The sequence below is a fragment of the Cheilinus undulatus genome, linkage group 6 (genome assembly GCF_018320785.1).
Source record: "Cheilinus undulatus linkage group 6, ASM1832078v1, whole genome shotgun sequence".
Classification (NCBI taxonomy): Eukaryota; Metazoa; Chordata; class Actinopteri; order Labriformes; family Labridae; genus Cheilinus; species Cheilinus undulatus.
The window spans coordinates 21,191,051-21,203,294 of NC_054870.1; the positions used below are offsets into that span (position 1 = coordinate 21,191,051).

The window sequence follows — 12,244 nt, forward strand, 5'->3', positions numbered from 1 at the left end:
CAGTCGTGTCCTGGCGTTAATAATTGAAACATTTTCACTTACCTTGTTTTCACTTCACCTCACCTCAGACATGTGCACAAAGCAGCGTCACACATTCATAGCTCACGTCTGACACAGCCCTAATGTTTATTTTATTCATGTCATTTAAGATACACGGTGGAATCAGAGACAAAAAAAAGTTAGAAAGAAAACAGCAACCATTCCACATCAAATGGCAGAATGAGTCCATGGATCTGTCCTTACTAGATCATAATGCACACTAGTAAACATATACTATATGGTGCAGACAAGTCTAAAATTTAGTCTTTTACTGCTACATACTCTTCATTAACTTCTCTTTGCAATGGCAGCATCTCTTTCTGGAGTTAAAAATGGCAACCGTATGCAATATGAGCATTTAGACAGATCCCTGGTGTTGGTCATACATCAGCAGAGGGCTGGCATAAAGGGAGCAGGGTTTGTGTCTCAGTATGTAGCCCTTTGCCATGCCGTCATGAAGAGAGAGAGAGCGAGAGAGAGAGCGAAAAAAATCCAACTGCACTTTGGAAAAGTCATTTATCATCCATGTGGTCTAAAAAACAATTTTATAACCTCTCTACTTGAAACATCACTGGAGAATATTTTGTTGATGAAAGTTTTTAACTGTAGTGAAAACATCATCCAGAGTCTTTATGCATATATACATTTATTTTTGTCTTATTGCAGCTTCATGTTTTTGTTCATAGGTCTGAAATCAATTAGGATTCAAAAGTTTCTCTGTAGAAGATTTAGTGTGTTTGTTTTTTATCTAACCACAGTATGTGGATGTTGGAGCCTTTATGGCTGCACTCAAATGTGCCTTTGAGGAAAGCGCTATCCCCTCAGCTGCTTCAGTATGGCCTGCTGGTAGTTTAAAACTAAAAAGCTGTAAAGTTAGTCACAGAAAAGGAAAAGTCTCATCCTCTTTTCAGAATCAAGAAGCTGCAAAAGCTCATTTGCAAATGATCACATCAAGTAAGCTGCAAAGATTCAAAACTTGACAGGTGTATACGTGTAATTTCTAGTCAAGATATCTCAGAACTAAGGATGTAGCGATGCATTGTGGGAATCAGCAGACTCCAGCCTCTTGGCAGACATTGACCCATTGGCAAATGAGGCATTAACTGATGTCAGTGGCAGAGGTTTATCTGTTTTATCATATTAAATAAATGCTGACATACAGTATATCTGAGAGTTGATTCTGAGAAGTTCTGTGTGGTCAGAGGAGTTGACCTAAAGCAGGGGTTTTCAAACTTTTTAGCCCACAACCCCCCACGAAAAAGGTGCCAGAGACCAGGGGCCCCCATAGTACCTCCAGGTGGTTGAAGTATAGTCAAATACAGCTGTATACATTCAAGAATAGTCAGATGCAGACTGACATTTAAAGGATTTTTTTAAACATTACATTTAATTCTGCATAAATCACACCAGATGACCATTTAACTAATTTTATGCATAGATCCTTATATAAACGAGTAAAATAATCAATTTGAAATCATTTAAAAACATTATTTGTTTTTAGGAAGGCATTTGACAACCCTCTCAGTGTCTCGCTACCCCCAAGGGGGTTCTGACCCCAGGCTGAAAACCATCGAGCTAAAGGACAAACTTATCTTTTTCATGGTCAAACATGAGAGAAAATGCTGGAATTGTGGAAGATGCAATGAAAAAACTGGAGATGGACCGGTTGTGAAAATTAGGGCTAATACCAAGAATTTAGCCGATGCGGAAACCTACGTACTGATTAATTCTTCTGATTCAACACTTCTTGTATGCAAACATTTTCTCTCACATTTGAACATGTAATCACTTCAGAAATTGTCAGCAGATCACCTTTTCAATCCTGTAAAATAATCCCTGATCTGCTTCAGCAGCTAAGTATACCAGATGCCAGCATAAAATTGACTGGACACAACAGATGAACACTGGTAACGGATATCTGTTCATGCCACATAATTTGGCCAGTGGTCGATGTTTGTAAACAGCCAGTATTGGCTAATTCTGGTGTATTTGTGCATACCTAGAAATAACATCAGAATCAAATCATTTATTTAAAACATTTCTATGGGTTTTGGCCCATATTTTCACAGTCAATCCATCTCTACTCTTCATACATATTAGTCACATTTACTGACTAGTTTGTAAGAATCTTATTTCAAAATATAACAACCAAAAATTAAGGCTTGAATTGCTTGCAATACGTAAAGGTAGTTGCTAATGTAACAAGCAAGATATATGCATGCTTTTGAATGAGATCCTTCTGTTATTTTGTTTGTTTTGCTTGCTGCACTGACAGCCCTCTAAATTTTTTGCTTGAAATATCTTGAAATAAGATGTTTATTTGTACAGCTCAGGGGACCGTGACTTATCTGCAGTGTAATGAGATAATTTCAACAAGGAATTAGACAAATACACTTGATGAGATTTGAGTTTTTGCAGGCTATACTTTGCACAGGCTAGTTTATTTGTATTTTGTTTAATCATTTAAGAAAAAACAGCACTTACAGCACCTTAAAATTTAGGGAAGAGTTAAATTAAAACAAGCTGTGAGGAATACTCGCAGGGAGAATTTTTAAAGTTAGTTCCTGTTGTAAAGGTTTGTGTGTGACCCCTTGTGTTTAACCAAGCTGCTGCACAGTCAGGCAGATGGTTTCTGGAACGTCCATTGTTAAAACTCAACTTAAAATGGCATTTCACCCATTAATACCCAAACACTCCACCACTTCCAAGCCCTGATACACATTTTTTTAGTGTCAACACATTTGGCAAATTGTCATCATCATTGTCATCATAAAAATAACAAAACATAAACATTAAAAACAGACGAGTTCAATTCACATCAAAGTAGAATACAGATATTATATCTTTACCCACAAAAATCTCATGTTACGACTAGCTTGAAAAAAGAAAGAAAATATCACCATGTTATACAAATGCATGTGTTTGTGATGAAATCCTGAAAGATTAGTGTGTAAATGTCGTTTTATATCTGCTCAGGAAGTCTGTCAGTGTTTGTTTTAAGTGTAAACTTAGATTAACAAGCAACATGTCTTTCATTATCAACACCAGGAATCCTCACCCACCCTCCTTGATTAAAGGAAAAGAAACCCACGTCACATCATTTGCATTCCCAAAGTAAGCATCCAAATCCATCACCACATAAAAGTAGTCAGCTGGCCACTAAAAATCTCAAATCTTTATCAGAAAAAAGGACAAAAAAGAAAATATTTTAGTGTCAACTATATATATACTATATATTTATATTTTTGTTCTTTAATACGAACCAAACATATGGTTTATTATGTGTTGCTATGGTAATGGTCCCTTGCAACATCATGAAAAATTACAATGATTAAAATAAAGACACTGATCCCCCAACTTCATCCAGCTAGTGTTTACGGCTGGTTTTTTTTTTGTGTTTGTGTCGTCTGTATGCTCGTTCAGTGGATTTGTTGGAGACTCATTTTAACACCAGAAATTTAGTGTCTTAACATTTTTATGCATGTTGCACACTGTTTTTGTCAGAATGGTACGTTGAGGCATTGTAGGCATAGATTAGTGTGTTAAGTTTGTAGTCAGTACATGTTGCTAGTGTGTTTTTGTTGCAGTGTATGCGTCTTTGCGCTCTGATGGTGAACAGTATAGTGGACCTTTGCTTAGTGTAGTGTGCATCTATGCACTAGCACTGATGCTCTGTTTATAGACGGCGTGGTAGGCGTTTCGCAGCAGGACGTAGGGGAAACAGGACTCCAGCAGATCCATAGTCAAGAAGGGAGACTCCTGCACAATCTGAAATACAAACAAAATGGCACACAATTACACAACTAACTGCAGTCAGGTCCTCAAATACAGATTTAACTGCAACTAAACATCATCTGGGAGGCAAAATAACAAATTGATGTTGTAGGCTTAAAGGATCTTCTGTTTGCTTCTGCATATATCAAAGCACTTTGTAAACCCATGTTTTTACAAGTGGTATATAAAAAAGTTTCTAACATTGGGTGAGTTATCACCAACATAAAGGTTTTGCTGGAAAGTATTGCTGTTATTATTGGTCATATTCAATACTGTTATTTCCACTTGTGGTGAAAGATAGCAGGCTATTTTTAGAACTCCTCAGGCATGTACAGGACAAGATCAGCAAAAGAAATGATGTACCATTTTCTTTACAATGCTCACCAAAATTAAAGCTAACTAGAAATTTCTTGCATTAATGCTAACTAAAGCTAGGGCTCTTTGGTCACTGAAGGTGTAGGTGTGCTTTGCTCTGCGCATAAAGTCAATGGTAATAAACAGAAAGCCAGGATTCAGTTTAATGCTGTTACTGTCACAAAATCCTTCTTTTCCATCACTTGTATTTACCTGGTCTGGGCTGGTGGTTTGAGCAAATTCACCTGACAATACTGAAAAATACCTTCATTTGGCTAGTGGTCGATGGCAATTTCCCACCCTGATTTTTTGCTTGCTATGGCAATTTGTAAGCATACAAATAAACAAAAAAAGATTTTTTTTTCACAAAAGGACTTCAGCTGAAAATAATTAAATGTATTTTATCCTTCTGTGCATTTTTGTTCCCTTCAGTGAAAGCGTTTTTGATTTTTGGACAAAGGCAATGGATCCTTGTGACATATTACCACAGGTAAACTGTTAGCAGTACTGGCAACACACTGGTCAAATGAAAAAAGAAAAAGAAAAAAGGGTGAAAAATGAAGGAAAAATATAGAGTGGGATTAGATGAGTCTTTCTACCTGGACTGGGTTTATTTTTGTTGGAGGGGATGAGGTAAAATAAAAACTACTCCTATGTTGCCCTCTAGCACACATGCTCAGCAATAACATTACATCTATTTTTTGTCTTTTTAGTGCTTTGGTTCATGTAGGGAATTTTATGTTGAAAGAGTCATACTATACTGTGCATTACCCCCTTGAAATAGGTAGGTAGGAGAAAAATTTAAGTAGCAAAATAAGAAGATAATCTGAAGGAAATAAACTCTCCAGTTTACATTGATATATATTTTACAGCTGCTGGTAACTGTTGAAATATCCCAAATGAAACAATAGGCAGTAAGTCACACAAATCTCAAGTCACAATGTGTTGTCTGCAGCAGATTATTTTATGATACAAACGTAACATGGCCGACACTTTGTGAAAGAGAGACAACAAAAGCGCTTCTCGTGTCTCACAAACCCCTGTGCTTATGAAAGGAAATTCTGAATTTAAGGTCTTTTACATTTCAAACCATCTTGAGTGCCTGGACCTGGACCTTGGCCTTTTCATTTAAAAACTTTAGGGTTATGATGCCATGGTTCGCTGTAAGAAGGCTAATTTGGTATAATACCGAGGCTCATTGCTGTACTACATTGCTCTACTACAAGGCCTTCTGTGTTAGCAACTCCCCTGATCCAGACCATGTAAGCTGAACTAAAGGGTTGAAATAAATCTTTATTCGTGTCTCTCACCATGTCCAGCAGCAGGTAAACAGATTCTCTGTTGCGTGTCGTCATCTTGTCTGTCTCCTGGCCGATCTTCAGCAGGCTGGATGAGGCAAGCTGCACACACAGAAAAGAAATTTTAGACATGTTCTTTATACAGAGGGTTATGCTTTGCCTATGCTTACATTTTCCACATAAGCTTTGCATTTCATTAAGTCATTAAAAACTAAGTGAATCACTATTTTTTTTAACCAACTTTCATGTTCAAAAAGTATTATAGCAGAAAATAGTACCAAATTAATGGATATATGGCATTTTACTGCAGCATAAAAAAGTTGTTTTTGTCTTTAATGTTTGGCCTTGTCTTAACTAATCAGTGTTCACCCTGTGCTAATTTTGTCTCCAGTTGCTGTAACACAGAGGCTGATGGTTGATATGACACAGAATTTGGGGTCTAAGCTCAACTCGGCCACTGTACAACACTTTTATGTGACGTGATGAAAAAGAAGAGGGTAAAATGGGAGCTGCAGAGGTAGGGGAAGAGTGGAATGCATAAATCTGAAATCTTGTTTTTATCTTACAGCCAGGAACTCTTTGAGGCGATCCTCTATGCTCCCCTTGTGGATGGTAAAGAGAGCAGCAGCGATCTGGTTGATGGCTTTGGCCAGGCAGTGGATGTTGTTGCAGTGGCCTGTAGGGGGCACACACAGTCAATAAAAGAACAAAATGAAACCTGTATTTGAAAAATTAGGCATGTCTGGTTCAATTTCAGACTTTTGTGGCTGTTTTTGTAGATTACATTTCTTGGTATTTTATGCTGCCATTAAGTGAGAATGTGAGACGCATAAGAAGTGTGTGAATATAAAATGTGCGTGTAATTGGAAGTTAACAATAGTCAGTGTGGATGCACTGGCGCCATGTGTTAAGATGTGCTGTCGGAAAGCCAATTGCTCACCATTATGTGGTCTGCATACTAACAATGGTGGGGCCCATTACAGCTCATTATCCTTTTCAAATGTCCCTTATTAACAATGGCGCCTTTCATTTCAAGGTTGTTAGAAGGCGATGTCTTTATAATGCATTCTCTGTGTGACAAATCTTTGATACCTTATCAAAAACCTTATTCTACAACAAACCTTTCTTAATTGCAATAAATATCAGGCTTATTTTATACTAAATTAATCTTAAAAACAAGGTAACAATTTGGGTAAAACAGGTGACAGTTGGGGAAAAACAATGTATATGTAATAGAGAGGATGATATGACTCATCTGTGCACACAGATTAATCTCTCAAAGGGCAGAGGGTCAATCTCATTTGCATGCAGAGATCTCTATTGCCAATAATGCAGCACATTTGTTTTTCTATTGTGTAGTATTTTCTCCAACACTGCTCCCAGGCTTTGAACTGGTTCATTGCCAAAACATACAAGCAACAATGGAGAATTTAAGTGATAAGGTTATTCATCAGGGTATATACAGGAAATTCAATACTTTTTAAGACCTTGTCAGAATGCTCTCAATATAATTTAAGACTTCATTGCTTCTTTAATTTCTAGCCAGTAACATTGATGACAAAATTAAACAGATACTATCTGTTATTGTAATATGCATATAATGCTTTCTTTGAGATACTATCAGTGATAAAATTTAAAATCAACAACCACTGGGCTAGTTTTACACCAAGCAAATGCTTCACTGCAAAGCTGCTCTTTATTTGAAAAATAAAGAGCAGCTATGCAGTGTCCAAGCCTCAGCTCCAACACATTCACCTCAGAACACTTCTCAGAAAACTAACATTTGCCTCTCATTTACATGCACACACCACTCAGTAATGTAGTTAACCTGCTATATAGGGGCAAAGCAGAGCTTTAAGGATGCACTGTTAGCTCAACAGGCCAGAACATAAACAAGTGTGACTTAAGTCAGATCTTGTAGAGTTCTGTCAGAATCTCGCCTGTGTTTAAAACTAAAACAGAAAAATTAGCCTACAACCTCTTGACAATTAGGGCTGAACAATTTGAGAAAATAATCTAATTGTAGAGCATAACATCTCTGCTGAAAAACAATTGTATTAGACTGGTAATTTCAAACACATTTCAGGTTAAACATTTTTGCAGCATCTGAAATTTGAAAATTGCTGTAGGACATATTGCAATTTAATCTAAATTTTCATTAACTGTCCAGCCTTATAGACCTTTATGAAATTTTGCAAAATGAAAGACTTTATAGTCTTGCGTTAACAACTTTTGAATAAATTTTAACGTCTTCCTTTCTGATACACTGATTTATCAACTTCTATACTTTTTAAGATACTGCAGACACCCAGATTAATAAAAGACTAGATTAAATAATTTGTATCAGAAATGTGTGTAGTTAAATATTTCTTGGAATTTTTTTCCCAGTCTTTCATAGAACTTTGTGCTTGTTCTTAGAAAACACACTAGATTTTTTCAGAGATATTGATCAAAATCAAAAGTGTCCCAGATTTTGAAAAATGGCACATCAGCATGCTCTCTTACCTTCGATGGCCGGGCTGTACTGTGACATCACATTGCTTGCTAGTGTTGGCAGGGAAACGGCCACAAACACCATCAGCAGACAGGCGATCTTATACTCCTCCTCTGGGCTGATGTTCTCTGCACAGTCACAAGCTCTCATTAGAAAAGGAGCATGCAACACTACTGGTTCACCATTTTCTTTGGATCATGGTATTTTGTCATCCTGTCGCCAATGTCAACAATTTCGGTCTCAGTCCAAAACTATTAAATTATTTACATTATTCCTGTCCTATGCATTACCAAAAATTACAGCAACCAAAAATGGACTGGAGTATCAAGCCAGTGTCTGTGTCATGTGTTTACATGATGCTAATATCCTTTAGGGGAAACTGTATCTAAATACATCACTGCATTAGTGGCATATGAATGTGTATGAATCCCTAAGACTAGGATTGCAGAACTGCTACCTGGTGTGGAATACTGTTCTATACTTGATTTGATTGTTGTTGAATCTGACACAACCAAACTCTTACATAATGATAGAATAACAGATAAACAGATATCTTTAGTTATTAGAAAGTGTACTCCCAAAAAGTCATACAATCAATACGAAAACACAAGAGCTCATCCATATTATACAGTATGAACCAGGGCATCTGATGTTTTTATTTACAGTGGGCTAGACCATCAGAATGTTTTTCACTTTTACTCTCTTACATTTTACTGAAATAGTGACTGGGACACCAGCAGGATATGAAAATAAAAGGTCAAATAAAGCTGTGAAAGTGACCTGGCTGCTACTTGGACAGAAGGTTTTTAGAACTAAGATGCGTGACTGCAGGAATGAACTTTCATTTGTGTTTGTGTCTCTCACCACTTTTCTGAGAGGACAGAGCCACCACCAGAGCCGGGTCGATCTCGCAGGGTAAACCTGCTGCTGATGACAGCTCGTAGACGTTCATGGCCACCTGAAAAGGTTCAGATATAAACATTAGGGGGGAAGCATTGACATCAGGTTGACAGGTTATTTCCTTCTTATTTAACTGTGTTTTACCTTCATGTCTGTCTCTCTGGGAATGTGGTCTTTGAAGTCCTCCACTGAGCTGACCAGGAAAGGAATGTGACAGGATAACACCTGGAAAGAGGCAGATGGAGACAGTCTGGTGTGAAAGTAATGAAGCATCTATGCAATAAAAAGACTACAAAATAAGAGAAAATACAGTTTGATACAGTTTGTGTTGTCAGATTAAATTAGCCTTGTTTGGTGTGGCAAAAATACAACGGATGCAAACAATTATAAAAATTTAGCGTTATCTGAATGGCGTATCTACATAAAGAAATTTGTGGCATTTGCTTTTATAATGGGTTTATGTGTGCAGAATACATGTTTATTTAAATAATGTGACTACAATCCATCAAATTGCATCCTTTTCTGTGCATATTATAATCTCATTAAGTTTGTTCCCACAAGTGCTGTGATTCTGGGGTCCCAAAGAAACATTTCTGAACAGAACCCTTTATATTCAACTAGTTTTATAGTCACATCACAAAATCAGGTCAACATGAAACAAAAAATACTTAAAATGTGTATCACAATTTCTTTTAAATTGTGTTTTTCTTACATCTCTCAGAGCCTCCTGAGCCAGGGAGCGGAAGGACAAGATAACTCCAATGATGGTCATTCTCTTCAACACACTGTCCACAGCTACAAAAACAACCAAAAACAAGTCAGTTAAGCTGAATTTGGTTGTAAAATCAGTGAACAGCAGCAGATATCACACTTATCAATATCAATTCAACAGCTGAGCAAGCTAGACAGTTTTGTCCTTGAGGATGGATAATAAAGGAAATGTGTGTTAAATTACATGTGAGTTTCTTGAAGAGGGCGGCCATGTGGTCTGGTTTGTCGAAGCTCGTCCTCATCTGGGTCAGCACCTCCATGTTTTCTACCACAAGTTTCTAAATGGAGACACAAATGTTAAGCACAAAGTATGATTTAATTTCAGTGTTACACAAACAAAGTGGCTTTCTTCTTTTTTTCCAATAGATTTTACAAGGCATTTGTGATAAAATTGTTGATTATCATGCTATGGAATTGAATTTTCAAGCAGCTTATTACTGACATAAATGGGTATATTTATTTATAGACATATCTTTACAGTTTGGTAAAGACACTTTCATTCCAACTGAAAAATTTCTCAACCAAAACAAAAAAAAGTTTATTTTTTAATCCTGAAATTTTTGCTATATGCCACTGATTCAGAAAGTCTTTTGTTGCCCCTTCTTTCTCCCTGGCCATACGACTGTTCAACACCTCTCTGTGAGGATAGGGTATCAGCTGAACACAGTGAAAGGTTTTAACTGCAAAATTGCACAGCTGTTCTAGGAGACAGCTCTTTGTCTTGTTTTTATGGACACCTTAATTTCTAAATGGCCATTTATTTACACACTGGCACCTTAAAATGTTACAGTATCAATTCAAACTTGCACTACCTCCATAAAAAATAGTTTTACTTTCTGTACAGGTGTCATTCTAATCCCTTACATTTTTTTGTACAAGTGTAATTTGAGATGCTATTTTTGTAATTTAAATAGTGCCTAAACTTTATATTTATTACTGAAAAGTTCTAAATTTTATCTTTTTTTGTACTTTTTATTTTGTTCTATTTAACTCTAACTCTTATGACTTAAGAGTTTTTTTTTTGTTTGTTTGTTTATTTTGCAAGGGCTTCTTTTGTAATTTTGCATGCTTAACATGGGGGGGGGTCTATACTAAAAGATGTTTTATGTCATATGTCTTGAAAAGTGTCAACCGGATGCTTAAATTTCTCTAGGCATTAATAAAGTATCTATCTGATTTGCAAACATACCTTTAGCTCAGCGACCTGCGATGAAATGTGCCACATCAGACTCTCGCTGAGGAACTTCATACCGTATGGACCCAAGAGCTCAGACAGTGAACGCATCTCTGCAGAAACACAAACGACAAAAAAGTTACACACTTTGATGGAGTAAATGAGCCAACAAAAATAGCAGCCAAAAAAGAGACTGTCCTGCAGTATCAAAAATAAATAAATATGAGCTTAAGACGGATTCTATATTCATACCAGAGATGTCAGAGTACTCTTCAGCGTTAAAAGTCAGTTCATTCTCTGTTGGCAGGTTGACGAAGGCCTTCATGGCAGGAAAATAGGCAATGTGTCCGTTGCTGACCTGACGGAGCAGTGTTTCTAGGTACCTAAAATGGTCCGTCATTTAGAAAAGCACTCATAACTACATTTTAGAGGAACAGCTATATTATTTTGGACACCCTTAAACTGGACTCATTCAATCATACCAGTTAGTGTACAGGCTGGTGATGGTGGGCTCTCCATGGCTGTCCAGGTGCTGCGTCTGCTGCAGGAGGACGTTGTTAAAGACACGGGTGATGTCAATGGTGACGTAGTTCTCTATAGACTGAAGCACCGTCATGTAGGCCCGGACGCTGGTCAGCAGCTCGCTGGGCTTGGCTATCTCCTGAGTAGCCTGGTTGTACATGGTCATCCCCACTATAGACCTACAGGCAAGGCCGGGACAGTCAGAGGAATTAAACAACACAAGTGTCAGATATCTCTGGATTTTTACAATAAACTTCCTATTCTATGTCTGTATATAAGCATTTATGTTGTGCTATTTGCTACTGGAAAAGAGAGGATTTGATTTATAAAAAGAGGACTGAAGATGATAAACAGGATCTATCAGTCCTTATTTTCTCTGTTTTTGTCTTACTTAGTCAGAAATAAGCTGGAGTCTGTTTGTGTTGGCTTTGTGTGTTTGTTTACTTGGTGAATCGAATCTCCAGGTGCGAGGTGAGGTACTCTCTTGGTGTAAATGTATGCTCCCACACAACCAGATTGGGAACATAGTTGATGGAGAAGCAGAGTTCAGATAATGCTGTGTGGAGTTTATCCAGACTGAGGAGGAGACAAGAAGAAACAGGTCAGACTGGACTCAATAAGAGCTGACAGAATCTTTTAATGTTGAAAACAAGTGTTCGCAGCAGCAAATTCAGCAGGTAAAATCAAAGAACAAAGGCAGAATATGACACTATCAAAAATAGTTATAGAAATGTGTAGGTGATAGGATGAAATCCTTGAGTTCTTACATAACACCACTACCTCCTTGTGTCCACATGTTACCAGTTTTAGATTAAAAAAAGCTCATCTATTGATTGATCTTAGACCGATGGAAAACACTGAATCACTCTTCACACTCATTGGTCAAATAATCACTATGTAAAAATGTTTACAACCAAA

The 12,244-nt window shown here is 37.1% G+C and overlaps 1 protein-coding gene across 4 annotated transcripts in view; it reads right to left on the reverse strand.

Moving 5' to 3' along the window:
• Positions 1–102: 102 nt before the first annotated feature.
• nckap1 (NCK-associated protein 1) overlaps positions 103–12,244 on the reverse strand; it is a 49,429-nt gene continuing 37,287 nt past the window's right edge. For all 4 annotated transcript variants that reach the window (XM_041789099.1, XM_041789097.1, XM_041789098.1 and 1 more), the window contains exons 20-31: positions 11,771–11,902; positions 11,287–11,505; positions 11,057–11,187; positions 10,820–10,917; positions 9,815–9,908; positions 9,572–9,654; positions 9,004–9,084; positions 8,824–8,917; positions 7,971–8,087; positions 6,032–6,141; positions 5,478–5,567; positions 103–3,807 (exon numbers count right to left, since the gene is read on the reverse strand). In XM_041789099.1, the coding sequence (XP_041645033.1) occupies positions 3,691–3,807; positions 5,478–5,567; positions 6,032–6,141; positions 7,971–8,087; positions 8,824–8,917; positions 9,004–9,084; positions 9,572–9,654; positions 9,815–9,908; positions 10,820–10,917; positions 11,057–11,187; positions 11,287–11,505; positions 11,771–11,902 (1,366 nt within the window). In that variant the 3' untranslated portion in view covers positions 103–3,690. The remainder of the gene's footprint in view (positions 3,808–5,477; positions 5,568–6,031; positions 6,142–7,970; positions 8,088–8,823; positions 8,918–9,003; positions 9,085–9,571; positions 9,655–9,814; positions 9,909–10,819; positions 10,918–11,056; positions 11,188–11,286; positions 11,506–11,770; positions 11,903–12,244) is intronic.